The sequence below is a fragment of the Erinaceus europaeus genome, chromosome 8 (assembly GCF_950295315.1).
Source record: "Erinaceus europaeus chromosome 8, mEriEur2.1, whole genome shotgun sequence".
In the NCBI taxonomy this organism is placed as follows: Eukaryota; Metazoa; Chordata; class Mammalia; order Eulipotyphla; family Erinaceidae; genus Erinaceus; species Erinaceus europaeus.
This window is the reverse complement of record NC_080169.1, coordinates 80727519-80747245: the sequence shown is the minus strand read 5'-3', so window position 1 is coordinate 80747245 and position 19727 is coordinate 80727519. Positions and strand designations below refer to the sequence as shown.

The 19727-nt window shown below is 38.2% G+C and overlaps 1 protein-coding gene across 8 annotated transcripts in view; it reads left to right on the top strand.

The window, feature by feature from the left end:
* The window catches only part of DOCK4 (dedicator of cytokinesis 4), a 541157-nt gene that overhangs the window by 347247 nt on the left and 174183 nt on the right, over positions 1-19727 (top strand). For all 8 annotated transcript variants that reach the window (XM_060196434.1, XM_060196436.1, XM_060196435.1 and 5 more), the window contains exons 14-16: positions 3324-3448; positions 5365-5527; positions 10603-10709. In XM_060196434.1, the coding sequence (XP_060052417.1) occupies positions 3324-3448; positions 5365-5527; positions 10603-10709 (395 nt within the window). The remainder of the gene's footprint in view (positions 1-3323; positions 3449-5364; positions 5528-10602; positions 10710-19727) is intronic.

Here is a 19727-nt window from a genome sequence, read left to right as displayed (position 1 = left end):
AAAGAGAGAGAGGGAAAGAAAGAAACCTGCAGACCTGTTTTACTACTTGTGAAGTAGACCCCCTGAAGTTGGGAAACAGGTCTAGAACCAAGGCCCTTGCCCTTGATAATATGTATGCTTAACCAGATGTGCCACTGCCCAGGCCCCACAATGTTCTCTTTAGCTCTTCCCTCCCCCCACCTTCCCGAGAGTCCTTTGCCTTGATGCAATACACCATGCTCAGTCCAAGTTTCATTTTGTGATCTTCCCCCCGTCCCTATGTGAGGCAAAGAAGATGACTTCATCATTTATAGCATCTAAGTAATATTCCATCCTGTATGTATGTATATGTATATGTATATGTATACACACACACACACGTATGTATGTATATATATATATATATATTTTTTTTTTTTTTTAGTCACTCATATGTTTGGATATTTAGATTGCTTCCAAGTTTGAGCTATCACAAGTTGTATTGCTATGAAAATTGGCATACAGAGATGTCTTCTTAAAGATTCTTTTATTTGGGGAGTAAATCCCCAGGAGAGAAGTTGCTGGGTAATAGGGTCCATCTATTTCTAGTGTTCTGAGTAATCTCTAGACTCTTTTCCACAAGGGTTAGACCAATTTACACTCCCACCAGTAGTGTAGCAGTGTTTCTACCCCCACATGCTCAGCATTTGTTGTTATTATCCTTTCTAATGCATGACATGCTCAAAGATGCAAAGGGGTATCTCATTGTTGTTTTTATTATTTGCATTTCTCTGATAAACTTTGGACACTTTTTCATGTGACTGTTGGCCCTTGGAATCTCTTCCTCAGTGAAGTCTCTGTTTACTCACCTCATTTTCTATTGTGGCTGTTCATTTGTTTGTTTGTGCTAAGTTTATTGAGTTATTTTGTATTTTGGTTATTAGTCCTTTATCTGAAATATGTTGTATGAAGATATTCTCCAACTCTGTAGGGTATATTTCTGTTTGGGTGATGGTGCCTTTTGCCATGAAGAAGCATGTCAATTTTATGTAGTATTATTTATTTATTTTTGTTTTTGTTCTGTTAGACTTGAGTCTTTGAAGACATTTTTGAAGCATATATAGTGTAGTGTCCTGCCAATGTTTTCTTCTGTTTGGTAGTTTCTGGTCTAGTGTTCCTGTCTTTAATCTACTTGGAGTCAGTTGATTTTTTTGTCCATGATAATATGTGGTAATCCAGTTTCATTTGTTTTCACATTTGAATCCAATTTTCCCAAAACCACTTGAAATAATCTTAATTATAATAAACTTCCTTAGCCATTAATCTGTCGTCCAGCATCTGGGTTGCTTCCAAGATTAGGCTATTACAAACTGTGCTGCTATGGACATTGGTGTCCATAAGTCTTTTAGAAAGGTGCTTTTGGATTTTCTAGGTTTTAATATACACACGCGCACACACACACACACACACACATACATGCTGTAATTGGTCTAATCATGTTTTGCAGTTCTTCCTGACTTAGTCTTGGAAGGATATATGATTTTAAAACTTTACTCATCTCTTCCAGGTTCTTAATTGTGTTACAGTGCTCAAAGCTAGGTCATCTGATAAATCTTCCAGTTGTGAACATTTATATGGTTATTATTCCTTCAAGTGATTTCTTTTCCCTTTTCTGAGAAAAAGAAAGAGTCCTAAGAGGCTTATGAAATTCTGTGCACCCAAGGCCTCATGTCTACAAATCAGTTCTTCACCTACTGAGCTATGTTCATGACCATTGAGTTGCTTTCTTTAAAAATAATAATAATTTTATTTATTTTAATGAAAGAGAGATACAGAAAGAAAGATGAATGAGAAGGAGAGAGAGAAACCCCAGAGCACTGCTCAGCTGTGGTTTATGATGATGCTGATTAAGCCTGGCACTTTGGAGTCTCAGACCTGAAAGTCCTTTTGCATAACCATTATGCTGTCTCCCCTATCTTGAATTGTATTCTTATGGAAAAGATTTTTATTAGAAAAGGGGAAAAAAAAGTATTGATTTTTGGTTCTTCAAAGACTTAAGCATGTGTTAAATGAAATAAATTCATTCTTACCACTATCATGAACTTTTACCCATAAAACCTTTATGTTATCATTTTATTTGCATCTCTCTCTCTCTAATTTTATTAGGAAAGGAAAAAGGATACATTCAGTATATTTTCCTGAGTTTGTTAGTTTTCACTAGATTTCTTTTTCTTTGTAACAACAAGGAATGAAGGGGTACTGGATATGGTTTACCTGTTAGAGTGCATATTTTACTATGTAGGAGGACGTAGGTTCAAGTCACACTGGAACACCATGAAAAGGGTTGTTTCACAAGAGGTGAGACAGTGCTGTGGTGTCTCTCCTCCTCTCTGCCTCTCTCCCTACTCCTTTTTCACCCTACATCTGAAAAAAGAAAAAGAAGAAAAGGGAAGAAATCCACCAGGAATGGTAAAATTGTGCAGATACAAAACACCAGTGAAGGCCTGGTGGAAAGACAGGGAAAAATAATTTAAAAAAGAATTAGGGCTAGGGAGACAGCTCAGCATGTTAAAACAAAGGACTGTGGGCTCAGTATTGGTCCTTGGCACCACTGTATGCTGGAGTTGGAGCTCTGGTGTGTGTATATCAAAAATAAATAAATCTTTGTAAAAAGAAAGAAATTATTATAAGGCATTCAAGTACTACAACTAATGGAGAAAAACATTACAAGTGTATAAAAGTGAAAAATGTAGGGATATGTGTATATAGAATATGGCAGCTTGAATGTATGGCCTTTCTTGTTTGTTTTATGGCTGACGGTAAGAAAATTTAAGCCAGGTTTGCCTGTGTGACTAAACTATTCTACCTTTGTATTCATAAAGCACTAATATGAATTCTTCATGAATTTTGGACATTTAAATTGTAACTGTAGCCTCTGCAGTACTGTCACTTATTCTAGCTCAGCATTTCTTCTGTTCTGAATGCTCTGACTATAAAGTATTAAGACTGGTTTCTATAAACCACCCCTGCTAAGCTGTCATTTTGTAATCACACCTCATAAATGAAATGAAGGAAATATTGAAAAATGGTTAAAGTTGACAACACTTTTCCTATTCAATCCCAGGAGTCACCTTCCTAAATATACGTTTCCAGTATTGCTAATTTAGACTGCCAGAGACTGGCTTTTACTGTTCTCAGATATTGGCAGTGAGGCTAGGGACTCTTTAATAAAAGTACAGATGGAATATATTTTAGTCTTATGCATATAGTATCAGAGTATTTATGAACTAAAGTTTTTCTTTGTAGAGTGCCCTACTATACTTGCTAGTATATATGGCATGATTTTCACTTTCTTTTTATCCTAGGTGAAATGAGAAACGATTTATACATCACCGTGGAAAGGGGAGAATTTGAGAAAGGAGGGAAGAGTGTTGCCAGAAATGTGGAAGTTACAATGTTCATTGTAGAGAGTAGTGGCCAGGCCTTAAAGGTACGTTAATACTAGGCACATCCTAGTAAAAAAAAAAAAAAAAAACCTCTTCATAATTGCTTTATGTTCATCTTTAATGTGACTAGTTGACTCCTGATTTGCAGTATTTTATTGCACTTTTTTCCTGTTTGGTTTCTCTTTTTATTTTTTAATTTAATAATGATTGATAAGATTGTAGGATAAGAGGGGTACAATTCCATACAGTTCCCACCACCAGAATTCCATATCCCCTCCCCTCCATTAGAAGTTTCTCTATTCTTTATCCCTCTGGGAGTATGGACCCAGGGTCATTATGGGGTGCAGAAGGTGGAAGGTCTGGCTGCTGTAATTGCTTCTCCACTGGACATGAGCATGGGCATGGGCAGGTCAATCCATACTCCCAAGCATGGGGAGGTGGCACTCCAGGACACATTGGTGAGGTTTTCTGTCCAGGGAAGTCAGGTTGGTGTCATGATAACAATGACATTGTGATGGCCAAAAAACATTAATATATAAAGCAGAACAAATCATTTAATAATCAATAACCTAAAGTAGGAGTAAAGCAGATGAAATTTAAGGTCTCCACTTAGGAAAAAGCTAGAGATTCTATTTTACATATATTCCAAAGGGTCCCTGACTTTACTGATTTTGCCTGGGCCCAACAGCTAACATACTTAAAATAGTTTCCCTTTTTAAAAAAACATTAAGGGGGGTTAGGCAGTGGCATACCATGTTCGGTGCACATATCACCATGCTCAAGGATCAGGGTTCAAGACCCTGCTCCCCACTATCAGAAGGATGTTTCATAGGAGCAGTGAAGCAGGTTTGCAGGTGTTTTATATTTCTCTCTCCCTCCATTCCCCTCTCAATTTCTCTCTGTCCTGTCAAATAAAATTGAAAGAAAAAAAATGGAAAAACTATCCACCAGGAGCAGTGAATTTGTAGTGCCAGCACTGAGCCCCAGTGGTAACCCAGGTGGCAATAAAAAAATAAATAATTAAAAGTAAGAAAATAAGTCATTAAAAGTAAGAAATCAGTAAATCATTAAAAGTAAGAAAACAGGGTGTCAGGCAGTAGTACAGCGGGTTAAGCACAGCAGGCGCAAAGTGCAAGGACTGGCGTAAGGATCTCGGTTTGAGCCCCCAGATCCCCACTTGCAGGAGAGTCGCTTCACAGGCAGTGAAGCAGGTCTGCAGGTGTCTATCTTTCTCTCCCCTCTCTGTCTTCCCCTCCTCTCTCCATTTCTCTCTGTCCTATCCAACAACAACAATAATAACTACAGCAATAAAACAATAAGAGCAATAAAAAGGAATAAATAAATATTTTTTTAAAAGTAAGAAAACAGGAAGTTGGGTTTTTTGTATGTTTCTTTTACAGCTTGTATAATTAGTAGCTCTCCCTTAATCACATTTAATCCAGTTTATTAGATTGTCAGTAAAGTCATGACACATTTTTGCATTGAAAAAAAACTATGTCATGATTTTTCCAGGAATGCAGTATTATCACGTTAACCAAAATAGCACATGAAGATTTGGGTATTAATAATTGGGATGACAGTAGCAAGTTCCCTTATGTCAGAAGTGTTTTGCATGAGCTCCAGGTCTCCATGATTCTCTCAGTGAGGCACTGAACAAGTTTTTTATTGCAGAAGGTTGAGGACTTTGCCATGTTGTTAAACTCCAAATGGGGCATGCAATTACCAGTCTCATACATGTCACCAAAGTTCCCCCTTAGCACAGTAGGCCACTGGAGATTAGCATCAGAATTAAACAGACACAGCCTGCTCAAGTGCAGAGACAACACTGAAAAGATTGAGGAGGCAATTTCACATGAAGTGCTGTTTGGGGAGCAGGCAGATATAGCAAAGCAATTGCTCTGATGCTTTCAAAATAATCTTTAAATGAAGCTGTCTTTAACCTGCCTGTTTCCTTTGTTAGGATTTTATCTCCTTTGGCTCTGGAGAGCCACCAGCTAGTGAGTACCACTCCTTTGTGCTATATCATAACAACAGTCCCAGGTGGTCTGAACTACTGAAACTTCCCATTCCTGTGGATAAGTTCAGAGGCGCCCACATCCGTTTTGAGTTTCGACATTGTTCTAGTAAGTGTTTTAAGGGGTTGGCTGCATGGCTTTCTTGTACTGGGGTAATCTACTTACTGAGCTGTAGTGACAGTGTGAAACAGTCTTCAGAAAGTGTATGACAAGCCAGAGACTTCTTAAGAGAGAGATGTGAAACCAAGTGGAATCCCAAGAGGTGAGTGGGTTCAATTCTGGATGAACCAGTAATCTCTATGGAAATAGAGAAAAGAGAAGAAGAAATATTTTTAGAGATTTATAGGGTTTCTCCTTAATCAGTTTTGTAAAGTTTTATCCTATTTTTCCACTCATTTTATGAAACTCATTTTTCCCTGTGTTTTTAAAATTTTTGCTGGGGCTAGGGGCTGAGGTTAATAGTTTACAGTACAGTTGTTGACACACAGGTAACAGTTTCTCATCTCCCTATGAAAGGGGTCTGAAGAACACTCTCACCCCTGACTTAAGTCCTTTTCTGTCATCATGCACCTGGGCTTGAAAGCCACTCCTATCCCTTCCTTTCCTAGAGTCCTTTGATTTGGTGCAATAAACCCCACTTAATCCAGGTTCACTTTGTGTTGTCCCTTTCGACCCTTGTTAAATTCCACCTATAAGTGAGAGCATCTGGTAGAGTAGCTACAAAGGGAAGACATCATTAAAAATCGACTGGCTCAGGAAAGGTTGAAAGGGGACCTTGTCCACTGGAGTGGAAGAATATGTCAGTTGGTGGTGGGTGTAATGTTCTATGCCTATCACTGGGAGATCAGAAAGTATATTCCTCTGACAATAACAATACCCCTAATATGTGATTTTTAAGAATAAATACATAAATAAATTATTAGATAAACATAAGTGAAGCAAATGCTTGACTGACTGTGAAAGTTCTGACTCATTTGTCAAAACAAATGAAACTCATTTGTCTGCTGTCTCTCCAACCAAGAGCTGATCTGGATCTCAAGTACATCAGAAGCACCCACAAAAGCTTTTCTGTGCATTTGAAGTGTCTAGTAAAGTCTGTGGCTCAGATTTTTATCTTACTTACATGTATTTTTATTAATGTGCTGTCTCATACAGTTTGCAAATGTGAGTGAAGTAATGCCAGTCCAAATAGCTTTTAGAAGTTACTTCAATTGCATCATTTTATAGATCTAAAGTAACCAACACATGCGGATATTGCAGTATTTGCCTATGTGGTCATAGTACTATTCATGAAAGTACCATTTCTTGGCATCTTTACTTTAATATTTTTGCATTCTTTACCCCCTCAGAATTTCTGTCTTGCTGTCACTCACAATCAGTCCACCTCAGCCCCACCCAGTGTGCACGCACACACACACACACACACACACACACACACACACACACACACACAATCCAAGATCTTTGGTATTCTCTGTGCACTGAAGCATATCTCAAACACCGCCAGCAGTAGTATACGTTAAGACTGGAGAGGGTGCTGGTAAATTTTCAATAACTTAAGAGATGTAAAAGAATCTATTGGAGAAATAGTGTATTTCTCTCCAGTCTGGAAGAAATGGAGACAACAGAGATATAATATGATCATTTTATCATATGTGCATCCAGATATTACTATGTGCACATATATTCATTAAAATATAAATATTCTTAAAACAAATATTTAGTAAACATTTATTCTTTACCAGTTAATGTACTGGGTATTTGAAACATTTTTGTCATTTTTTAAAAAAATTGAAAGGATTAATGGTTTACAGTAAACACAGTTATTGGTGTCTGTGTAAAAATTTTCAGTTTTCTGAAGAACACCCTCACCCCTAGCCTAGCTTCTCCTCCACCATCACGTGCCAGGAGCCCCACCTCCATCCCCTAGAGTGTTTTACTTCAGTGCAATACACCAAACCCAGTCCAAGTTCTACTTTGTGTTTTCCTTCATCTTCTTATTTCTCAAATTCTGTCCATGAGTGAGGTCATTCCATATTCATCCATCTCTTTCTGGGTGACATCACTTAAAATGATTCCTTCAAGCTTCATCCAAGATGAGGTGAAGAAAGTGAATTTATTATTCTTAATAGCTGAGTAGTATTCCACTGTGGTATGTGTGTTGGACACCTAAGCTGTTTCCAGGTTTTGTCATTTTCAAGGAATAACAAGGGAACTGAGTCAGCTAGTGGGAGAAATTTGGTGATGATGCCAGAGAGGCAGTAACAAAACTTCATCCTATATTGTCTTTTCTGTCTTGGGGTGGATTCAAGATTTAACATCAAGCGCTGTTCAAGCATTTACATTTAAGAAACGTCTTACTGATATATGAGTAATAGATTGTCAGTGAGCCAAGTAGAAACAGAATGGAAAGTCAGGAGGCTTTTTCAGTTTCTAAGTAAGAAATTAATGTGCTTTGTATTATTATGGTGGTGTTTCCATTTATTTTTACAATTAACTGACAATTTGGATGTGAAAGGAAGGAGAAATATCAAGGATATTCTGGATATATTAGGCTGGGAGTGATGTGGTTATTTTATGATGTGAGAAAAACAATAGGAAGACCCTAGGGAAGAAAAACTAAACATTATATGGCAGACATGTTAAATCTTATACCTCTGTTAGACATTCAGTATGTCAAATACACAGGTGAATGTGATCCAAGCTCAAGGCAAACTTGAAAATGAGAACATAAGGTTTATTTTTGTACTGTAAATATTTAATAACCAGCTGTAATGTGGTAAAAAATGGAGAGGGGAGTGTTTAATTATTATGTTTGTTGACTACTAACAAGTAAATACTATCACCATCACAGATTTCAAGCTACTAACATAATATCACTGAATTTGGAGTTGTAGAAAGATATGCATTATTAGTTCTTAAGAGCCATGAAGCCAGAATAAATTAACTTCAGTCATTGATGCCAATGATTTAGAAAACCATGAGAAAGGATAAGACATGGAAACATTTAGATTTTGGTAGAGAAAGAAGGTGTTATTAAATGAAATTAAGGTCTATTTATAACGTGGTATAACAAGGAAGAAAAAAACCCAGGAGAATGAATGAAGAAACTTATTTAGAATGCTAGTGCTAAATCAAATGAAATGAGGCCAGGAAAATGTATCTGATTTAACATCATGAAAATAATTGACAAGTAGTTCCAGTGCAGTGATGAAAACTTGGCTATGGTAAATTCAAGAGTAATATGGAGGAACGTAAAGGAACCTAGAGGGGCTGGGTGGTTGCTCACATGGAGCGAAGCACAAGGACCAGCATAAGGATCTCAGTTCAAGCCCCTGGCTCTCCACCTGCAGGGGGGTCGCCTCACAAGTAGTGAAGCAGGTCTGTAGGTGTCTATCCTTCCCTCCCTGTCTCTGTCTTCCACTCCTCTCTTGATTTCTCTCTGTCTTATCCAACAACAATGACAGCTAACAACAATAATAATGATGATAAACAATAAGGGCAACAAAAGGGGAAAAATAGCCTTCAGGAACAGTGGATTCTTAGTGCAGGCAACAAGCACCAGCGATAACCCTGGAGGCAAAAATAAAGAAAGAAAAGAAAAGAGAAGAAAAGGAACATGGATGCATTTTTTTTCAAATAAGCTTTGCTAGGAAGTTACAAAAACTGGGTTCTATCTCTGGAAAAGTGGCTTATCAAAAGTCAAAAATTTTTAGATGGAACTTTTAAAGCGGAGTAGAAATAATTGAGAGTTAAATATTGCTGATGTGGAAAATAGAGAGGTCATTGTAAGTAAGAGGAGTGTCCATGAGTAGGGCATCCAATATTCAAGGTTATGCATTGTCCTTTGGTAAGAGCCAACCTAGTTCAGATATAAACATAGGGCACAAAGATACATATGGGAGCTAGTGCATATGGGAGTTTGTCTACAGCAGCTCAAACTGAAGAACATTGTAAGTTATAGGAAGTTTGGGTTGGGGGGGGAATGAATGAAATAATTGTCTAGAAAAGTAAAAGAATGAGTTGGATAGATCAATGTAGAACATGTGCTTAGTTGTGGAGAAAATTGTGGTAAGTGTGTATCAGCTAAAGTGAGGTTAGTCTAGTGTAAGTACTGAATAAGCTGCAAGTTGGATTTTCCGGATTTAAATGTCATCATGGAAACATGGCAAAGCAGTTAGAAGTGTCAGTGACAGAAAACTAAGAAACATTGAACCAATAAATTTGAGGTCAAGGGAAGGAACTCTGAATTGGGTCACAAGAAGTACAACTTACAGAGTTGGTAGATAGAACCACAAAAATTTAGGGGGTTTTGATTAGTTAAAGAGTATCAGAAAGGGCCAGGTGGTGTCACATCTAGTTGAGTGCACGCATTACAGTGTGCAAGGACCCAGGTTTGAGTCCCCAGTCCCCACCTGCAGGGGGATAGCTTCACAAGTGGTGAATTAATGTTGCGGGTGTCTCTCTGTCTCTATCCATCTCTGCCACCCCATTCTCTCTCACTTTCTGACTGTCTCTATTCAGCAAATAAATAAAGATTTTAAAAGTTTGTTTTTTTTTTTAAAAAAAAAGAATATCAGATTAATGGAGCTGATTGGTGGCACATCTGGTTAAGTACACATCTTACAATGTGCACAGACCTGGGCTCAAGCCCCTGGTCCCCACCTGCAGTGGGAAAGCTTTGCAAGTGGTGAAGCAGTGCTACAGGTATTTTGCTGCCTCACTCCCTTTCTGTCACCCCCTTCCCTCTCAATTTCTGATTGTCTCCATCCAATAAATAAGTAAAGATAATTTTTAAGTTTTTAAAAAGAATATCAGATTAAGGGCATAAGCTAGATTTTTAAAAAACTCTGCCTTTACTGATGCTTATGTCCAAAGGTAAAGGGTGGAATGTAAGCATAAGAAAATGTCAACCCATGCATTTTTGGAGAAAAACACACACACACACAATTGCAAGTAGTGAATTCCATGCAGAAAATTATTCAAGGACTGTAACTCCCGGATAATGCCAGATTACTTGGTGGTGACTACAGAGAAGTTCCTTTTTTAAAGCTGCTCTCCATTGTGTATGAGGAGCTGGTGAGTGTAGGTTGTATTTCTTGGTGATCATGTTTTTGACAGTCTAAGTATCTGAATGCAGGTGTGTATGCTTAAATAAGTGAGTGATTTTTCCTCCCCCACAGCAAAGGAAAAAGGAGAGAAGAAGTTATTTGGCTTCTCTTTTGTCCCCTTGATGCAGGAAGATGGCAGGACTCTTCCAGATGGCACTCATGAACTCATTGTACATAAGGTAACATCGGTTGATGGGATTTTAAAGAGCTTATAATGTTAAAATACAAAGAAAAGATAGTTTAAGTCAGAGTGACCAATATAGTAAACAAGGAAGCTAAGTGTAGTAGATATACAAGATGATCTACTTATTTTACCTTTAGGTCTGAGGCTCCTTTATGTGAGTTATATAAGCAATGCTTTCAGTTATAATTTTTTCAGAGACAAAATGGTACTTTGTATGAGTTTGTGATATTACCTCTGTGTGATATTAAAAGTTGACTTAGAAAAGAATTAAAACTGAGACTCTATTTTCTTAGTAGTACATAGAACAACACATACATATTCCATAACCTATCAAAAGTGGGCTTTCTCACATGTGAATCAGAAGAGTATCTTTTGGGCTATAGCTAAATTTCCAGTAAGTTGTAAATATCAAGATTCCTACTTGCTGGTTAGAGACAACTGTAAACTTGAAAACAGAACTTGACTCTTTACCTTTGCTTTTAGAAGTTCAACTGGTATTATTATCTATTCTGAGGCAGAGTCAGTCTTTACCTATTCAGGAGCTGGTCACGGTACATGTTTAGAGGACCAAAATGTTCCGCAAAAACAGAGCTTGAATCAGTTCAAACTCATGCACAAATACTCACTAAGTGCTTAGTGTTCTGCTCCAAATAGCATAGGAAAAATTGTTTGAACTTAAACAGTTGAAAGGGATGTTGTCAGTGATATTCCTTAGCCACAAAGAAAGTCCAGGATTGTGTCTATGCGTTATCTAGTTTGAATGGACCTACATTGTATAGACTCAACAGGAAGCATTAACTCCACAGAAAAACACTATCTAACCGAGTTGTCATCTAATTAGCTTTATTCCGTGTTGTTTATTTAAGAACGTCTGTAATGCTTGCCAAGTGTAATAACCTTTGTTTCTAGTCTTGTTGGGGTGTGGTGGTTTTCTGTCTTCATAGTAGTGAGCCAACAAGTTCAGTTTCAGCTTAAGGACACTTGCAGTTTATGATTATATAAAACTATATTGCAAACATAATGCTTATGCTTCCATAGCCAAGGCAGAAAATGAACACAGCCTGCTAATAATTACTGCCTTGAATCTACTAGTAGAATTACTAGTAGAATAAATAGAAAGAGAAGGAAGAAAAACAGTAGAAGGACTGAATTTCAAATCAGTGGATAAAAAAATTTAGTCCATTTAATAAGTGGTACTAAAGGACTACATTGGGTGTTAGAGGGAAAAAAAAAAGTTGAATCTTTACCTTCTTATACAGGGGCAAATTCGAGGTGAGACGTAAAAATATAATTTTCAAAGTCTTAAAAATTATAAATGAGCACTTTTAGTATTTTAATATTAACTTAAGGAGGGTCTTGTTAAGGTTGGCTCAGATGTTAGAACCCTTGTGCAAAAATTGTGTTAACTTTGGTTACATAAAATTTAAAACCTCTTAAATGTAAAGGCATATAATCAAGGTCAAACAAACAGATTTAGTTATAAAATTTTTCAAAGGGTAACTGCCCAATTTATGAAGAGATCACAAATCAATAAGAAAAGTTGAGGAAAGCTACTAACAAGCTATTAAAAAGTAGCAAATACAAATATATGCACTAAGTGTAAGAATAATTCAAGAACTGTAAGCTAAAGAAAATATGGAAAAACTTTAGACCTATAAATAAAGGTTTTTAAAACTTAAAAAGAGTGGGGAGGGGTAGATATCATAATGGTTATGCAAAGAAACTTTCATGCCTTGAGGTTCCAGGTTTAATATGTTGCACCACCATAAACCAGAGCTGAGCAGTGCCCTGGTAAAATAATTAATAATAATAGTAAATAGATAAAACTTATAAAGAGTAAGGTCAAGAGAAAAGTGAACAACTGCATTTACAGAGGTGGTATGAGTGTTATTGTCTTTATAGATACAACTTGCAACAAATCAATATATTAGTCATATCTATAAAATGCATTAAATACTACTTTTATTTTTTATTTGACTTTTGTACTAGAGCACTGCTCAACTATGGCTCCTGGTAGTGTTGGGGACTGAACCTAGGACTTCTGTTGTCTCATGAGAGAATGCTTTCCATCAACTATAATGCTAACCTGCTTTGTTTTTATTTTTAAGTGGCTTAAAACTTTTGTCAGTGGATAATTGTCATAACACTAACTTTTAGAATATTTGGTCTTGAAAGACATAAATAGGGAGAGACAGAATGTTGGACATAGCTGTATTTCATACCATTTAATTCTAGAATATCACCTAGCTAGTGATGATTATTTTGTTATATAAAACAGCATCTTTATAGATGTTAATTTATATTAGTGATGATGTTTTGAAGTATTAAAGGTCTGGCTTCTGTAATTGCTTCCCTGCTGAACATGGGCATTGACAGGTCAATCCATACTCCCAGCCTGTCTCTCTCTTTCTCTAGTGGGGAAGGGCTCTAGGGACGTGGAGCTCCAGGACACTTTGATGGGGTTGTCTGTCCAGGGAAGTCTGGTTGGCATTGTGCTAGCATCTGGAACCTGGTGGTTGGCAAGAGAGTTAACATTCAAAGCCAAACAAATTGTTGACCAATCATGGACCTAAAGGCTAGAATAGTGCAGATGAAAAGTTGTGTGTGTGTGGGGGGTCCTCCATTTTATAGATAGCTAGTAGGCGTATTTTAGTTATATTACAAAGGGGCTGTGACTATACTAGTTTTTTTTTTTCCTTTTTCTTTTTCCCTGAGCCTGAAATCTGATATGCAGGTGGATTCAAGTTATTGTCTGGGGAGATGATGTCATGGCTGGGAAAAGGACCAGAAAGCTGGATCAGGGAAGAGAGTAGCTCCCTAATATGGGAAAGGTATATAAATATTATTGACTGTAAATCCCATCAATTTGATGTGATCTGGAGCACATATTCAGCTTAGGAGCCTATGTGACCTCTGCATCCCTGTAGATCTGAGCTCATATTCTGTGGTCCTGAGTAGGAACATTCCAAGCTGCCCCAATATCGACCCATCTTCCTCAGGTGTAGCATAGAGTATGTTGTCCATCTCCCTTCAGAGGATGGAACAATCTCTACCACTGTTGATTCAAGCTGAGTGAACAGTCCTATGAGGGCCCACAAAAGGATCTATTGTGTTGTTCCTGATAGAAATGACTGGTAACAATGGAGAGAGGGATTTATTCGAGGTCTAGGCCTATCATGTCTGCTTGTGAATTGCAGGACTCCTGATTAGGGCACCTATTTTTCAAATTTTTTTCTCTACCAATAGATCTCTCCTGGTCTTCCTTCCTTTCTTCTTTCTTTCTTCTTTTTTTTAATTTCTTTATTGGGGAATTAATGGTTTACAGTCAATAGTAAAATAAAATACAGTAGTTTGTACATGTGTAACATTTCTCAGTTTTCCACATAACAATTCAAACCCCATTATGTCCTCCTCTGTCTTCTAGGACCTGAACTGCCCACACACACACCACCACCACCCCAGGTCCCAGAATCTTTTACTTTGGTGCAGTACACCAACTCCAGACTCATGCAGTATGAGGGAAAGAACCTAGGCTCTTGTGATCTTCTCAGCCCATTGTTTTTTTTAGAGATGAAGAGACAGAAACACCAAAGAATGGTTCTCTGTCTCCCTTGGTACTGTCTGTAAGGTGCCATAGACTTGAACTCAGGACTTCACACACAGCAAGGGATGTGTTCTGCTGAATTTGCTGTCTCTTGGCTCCTCTTCCCTTCTTTATCCTCATTTTCTTCTACTTTGCCTGCATAGGAAGCAAAGATCAGGCCTGTATCAGTTGTCAACATTGCCTCCTCTTCAATCCCACCTAGGCTTTAGAGAAGATTATGCAGTTCTACTAGCTTAGTATCTGCCTATAGGTGTGACTGAAGAACCATAAACACTGCAGGCAAATTAACCAGTTCTGTATCTCAGTATTCACAAGAACTATTTACAGAATGTTACCTTGCTTTTACCCCACAATTTCCCGTCTATTTAACAGAGAAAACAGAAGTCATCAGACGGGAATTTCCTTAACTTCCTTTGCTGGGCCTTGCCACCTGCAGACTTATCTTCACATTTTCTCTTCCTTCCTACTTCCTGTCTCAGAGATTGACCATGACTCTTCCTCTCCAAGGCTAAATTGTCCACCTGCTTTTCTCAGAATCTCCCTCTTTCTTCCTGACCTCCTGTTTCCCCAGTTTATTTTCACACTCCTGAAAGGATAGCTGTTTCCTCTCTTCTGGAAGTATTCTCTCATTATTACAAACATGATAAAGCATTTTGTGTATTTTTCTTATTAACCACCACATTGCTTTTTCTTTCCCATTTCAGCCCAACATTTTCTCACTATTTCCTTATATCTCATTTGTTCTTCAAGCTGCTTTTCTCCCCAAAGCATACAAGAATGTCCTCCTATAAAGTAATTATTATCAGTAAACTCCTAGGCACACTTTGAAAACCTTTCCTTACTTGACTTTTATGCAATACTGCTGAAAACCCCACACTTATTGGTCTATTTGACAATGTTCTTCCAAGTCGTATCTTCCTTTCACTCTTTACCCATGTCTCAAATGTTGGTATTATCATGAATTTAATCCTAGATCATTATCTCTGTCTTCCACACTTTAGAACCATAAGGTCATTTTCTGTAGTTTAGCTTACCCAAATCTCTAGCACTTATCTACCTTCATAACATCATCAGTTAGATTAACCAGAAATGGTGAGCTCCAAGAGGCAGCAGCTTGCAACCTGGGATCCGCTGGATAGGGTAGGATACTGGGCTGTCTGTAGGAGGGTATACATGGTCTGGTCATAGTGACACCAAAATACAGTCCCATAACTCTCTCTTGGGCTGACAAACAGAGGTCAGGGGGACAAAGGAAAATTCTTTGATTATTTCTGAGCTCACCCCACAGCCCCATTACCAGACCCCAGGGGCAACACAACCACTTATAGCAGGCTCCCCACTGAGCTACTTTCTTTACCAAGATTCCTGGCTCACAAGGGATGTCATTCCAAGCCTCTTCCGTTAACTTCCCTCTTTTTTTTTAAGTGGTTGGAGCTCTATTGGAGTGACAAAATGCCTGACCAATCAGAGTCTCATCCCTGTCCAGGAAAGAAAACCTGGAGGTTTTTTTTTTTTAATTTTTTTTATTTAAGAAAGGATTAATTAACAAAACCATAGGGTAGGAGGGGTACAACTCCACACAATTCCCACCACCCAATATCCATATCCCACCCCCTCCCCCGATATCTTTCCCGTTCTCTATCCCTCTGGGAGCATGGACCCAGGGTCATTGAGGGTTGCAGAAGGTAGAAGGTCTGGCTTCTTAATTGCTTCCCCGCTGAACATGGGCGTTGACTGGTCAGTCCATACTCCCAGTCTGCCTCTCTCTTTCCCTAGTAGGGTGTGTCTCTGGGAAAGCTGAGCTCCAGGACACATTGGTGGGGTCTTCAATCCAGGGAAGCCTGGCTAGCATCCTGATGGCCTCTGGAACCTGGTGATTGAAAAGAGAGTTAACATACAAAGCCAAACAAATTGTTGAGCAATCATGGACCCAAAGCTTGGAATAGTGGAGAGGAAGTGTTAGTGAGGTACTCACTGCAAACTCTAGTGTACTTCTGCTTTCAGGTATATATTTTGCAGTAGTTTATGGATACGTGTGAACATAAGCTCTCTCTCACAGAAACTGGTGTATATCTAGGTTTTGGGACTTTGTTAGAAAGTGAACCACCTGAGATGAAATTAGAGTGTACTATAAAAGGAAAGATCTCACCCGAGTAATGATTTTGAAGGGTTGTCATTCCGCATGTGAAGTCTCTAGACACAGTCTGAGGTGAAGCATGTTGAGGTGGCAATCGTTGCGTTGGTTAGGTTGTGGTCGGCGGATGCAATATTATTTGATATGGATTGGGAGAGGCATACGGGAAAGTGGGCCCTATCCAAGAGTTCCAGGACTGGGGGAAGTAGAGGCTCTATAGTGGAGATGTGAGGTTCCTGCTGTCTTAGGGTGCAAAAAGACAATGGATAGTTAATGTTATCATCACATTATTTGGTAATTGGGTTAACTTTGAAAAGTCCTTTTGTTAGGGTTTGCTGTACAGTATCCAGTATCTTGTATATAGCTGTGCTATTGGATGCTTCTAATCTACTTGGTCTAGGCTTTTGAGAGAGTCCGCATATCAAATACATAGCCTATATATTAAAAAGATTCAGTTTGTGTTTTGAAAAACTTTGAGACATACAATTGATTTTCCCCCTCTCATATGAATTAACTAGTGATTTATATGTCTACATTTTGCTAGGAGTGTACATAAACACCATTCCCACCACCAAAAGACTGACACATCCCTCCCACCCACTCCCACCCCCCACTGGCCCAGGAAGCTGCATGTCTACCCCTCACCACAGGGCTTTTACTTTGGTGCCCTACTTACAATTTGATCAGGTCCTGCTTTTAGTTTTCCTTTCAGATCTTCTTACTCAACTTCTGTTGATGAGTGGGATCATCCCATACTCATCTTTATCTTTCTGACTTAGCTCACTTAACATAATTCCTTCTAGCTCTGTCCAAGATGGATCAGAGAAGGTGGGTTCATTGTTCTTGATAGCTGCATAGTATTCCATTGTGTATATATACCACAGCTTTCTCAGCCACTCATCTGTTGTTGGGCACCTGGGTTGCTTCCAGGTTTTAGCTATTATGAATTGTGCTGCTATGAACATAGGAGTATACACCTCTTTTTGGTTGGGTGTTATGGAGTCCTTGGGGTATAAGCCCAGGAGAGGAATTACTGGATCATATGGAAGGTCCATGTCTAGTCTTCTGAGAGTTTTCCAGACTGCTCTCCACAGAGGCTGTACCAATTTACATTCCCACCAGCAATGTAAAAGGGTTCCTCTGTCCCCACAACCTCTCCAGCATTTGTTGCTGCTGTCCTTTTTGATGTATGCCATTCTTACAGGAGTGAGGTGGTATCTTAGTATTGTCTTAGTTTGCATTTCTCTGACAATCAGTGACCTAGAGCAGTTTTTCATATGTTTGTTAGCCTTTTGGATCTCCTTGGTTGTGAATGTCTTGTTCATATCCTCTGCCCATTTTTGGATGGGGTAATTTGCTTTTTTGGTGCTAAGTTTGCTGAGCTCTTTATATATTTTGGTGATTAGTTTCTTGTCTGATGTATGGCATGTGAAGATCTTCTCCCATTGTGTGAGGGCTCTCTTTGTTTGTTTAATAGTTTCTTTGGATGTTCAGAAGCTTTTCAATTTGATGTAGTCCCATTGGTTTGTTTCTCCTTTAGTCTTCCTTGCAGTTGGGTTTGATTCATCAAAGATGTCCTTGAGGTGTAGGTGGGAAAGTGTTTTACCAATGTTTTCCTCTAAGTATTTGTTTCTGGTCTGACATCTAGGTCTTTGATCCATTTGGAATTGATTTTTGTTTCTGGTGAGATAAAGTGGTTCAATTTCATTCTTCTGCATGTTACAACCCAGTTTTCCCAGCACCATTTATTGAAGAGAGCCTCCTTCTTCCATTTAATGCTTTGGGCCCCCTTATCAAAGATTAGATGTCCATAGGTGTGGGGATTTATTTCTGGGCTTTCAATTCTGTTCCACTGGTCTGTGTGCCTATTTTTCTTCCAGTACCATGCTGTTTTGATGATGATGGCTTTATAATATAGTTTAAGGTCTGGGAGTGTGATGCCTCCATTTCTGTTTCTTTTCCTTAAGATGGTTTTGGCAATTCTAGGTGTTTTCTGGTTCCAGATAAATGATTGTAGTGTTTGTTCTATTCTCTTAAAGAAGCTTGGTGGAACTTTGATGGGTATTGCATTAAATTTGTATATGGCCCTGGGGAGAACATTCATTTTGATGATATTTATCCTTCCAATCCATGAGCATGGAATATCTTTCCAATTGTTGGTATCAGTTTCTATTTCCTTGAGTAGCGACTCATAGTTTTCAGCATACAAGTCTTTCACTTCTTTGGTCAACTTTATTCCTAGGTATTTGATTGATTTTGCTGAAACAGTAAATGGGAGTGATTTCTGGATGTCTTCTTTAGATTTAGTGTTTGCATAAAGAAATGCCACTGATTTTTGTACATTGATTTTGTAGCCTGATACCTTGCTATATTGCCTAATAACTTCCAGTAATTTTCTGCTGGAATCTTTAGGTTTTTCTATGTATACTATCATATCATCTGCAAATAGTGAGAGCTTGACTTCTTCTCTTCCAATCTGTATTCCTTTGATTCCTTTCTCTTGCCTGATTGCAACACAGCCACTTATAGCAGGCTCCCAGCTGAGCTACTTTCTTCACCAAGATTCCTGGCTCATAAGGGATATCATTCCAAGCCTCTTCCTTTAACTTCCCTCTTTTTTTTTAAGTGGTTGGAGCTCTATTGGAGTGACAAAATACCTGACCAATCAGAGTCTCATCCCTGTCCGGGAAAGACTACCTGGAGGTTTTTTGTTTTTTTTTTTTCTTTAATACTTCTTATAATTGGCTGTCTTTGCTCAGGCTTCCTGCAGCCAATCAAGCAGTCCCAGCTGGAGACTGACTGTTACGGGTTTTCTACTCTATTTTATTTTATTTTATTACTATTATTATTATATACACATGTCCCTTTTCCATCCACCTCCTTCAGGTTGACCAAAATTAACCATTTTTGTTTTTTCCACTGCCAGGTGGCTGGGTGTCCTATCCATTGTGAGAGGAACTTGTTTCTCTCTGTCTCTTCTCTCCATGCTCCAATTTTCCCTCCTAGCTAATTAAAAAAAAATTCCTTTCACTGCTCTTTCTTTTTTCTTCTTTCTTTCTTTCTTTCTTTCTTTCTTCCTTTTTTAAAAAAATTCTTTTCTTCCTTCCTCCTTCTTTTGTTTTCTGAATTCACTGATACTGTCTTGTGAATTATTTTGAGTAAGAAATCTGACTTGGAGTGGACTCTATTTGTGTGTGTCTTCTCTACTTCTCTTTCTCCCCTTTCTATCCCTAGAAATTATGGTGGACAGTAGCTTTGCATAATTTTTTATTCTT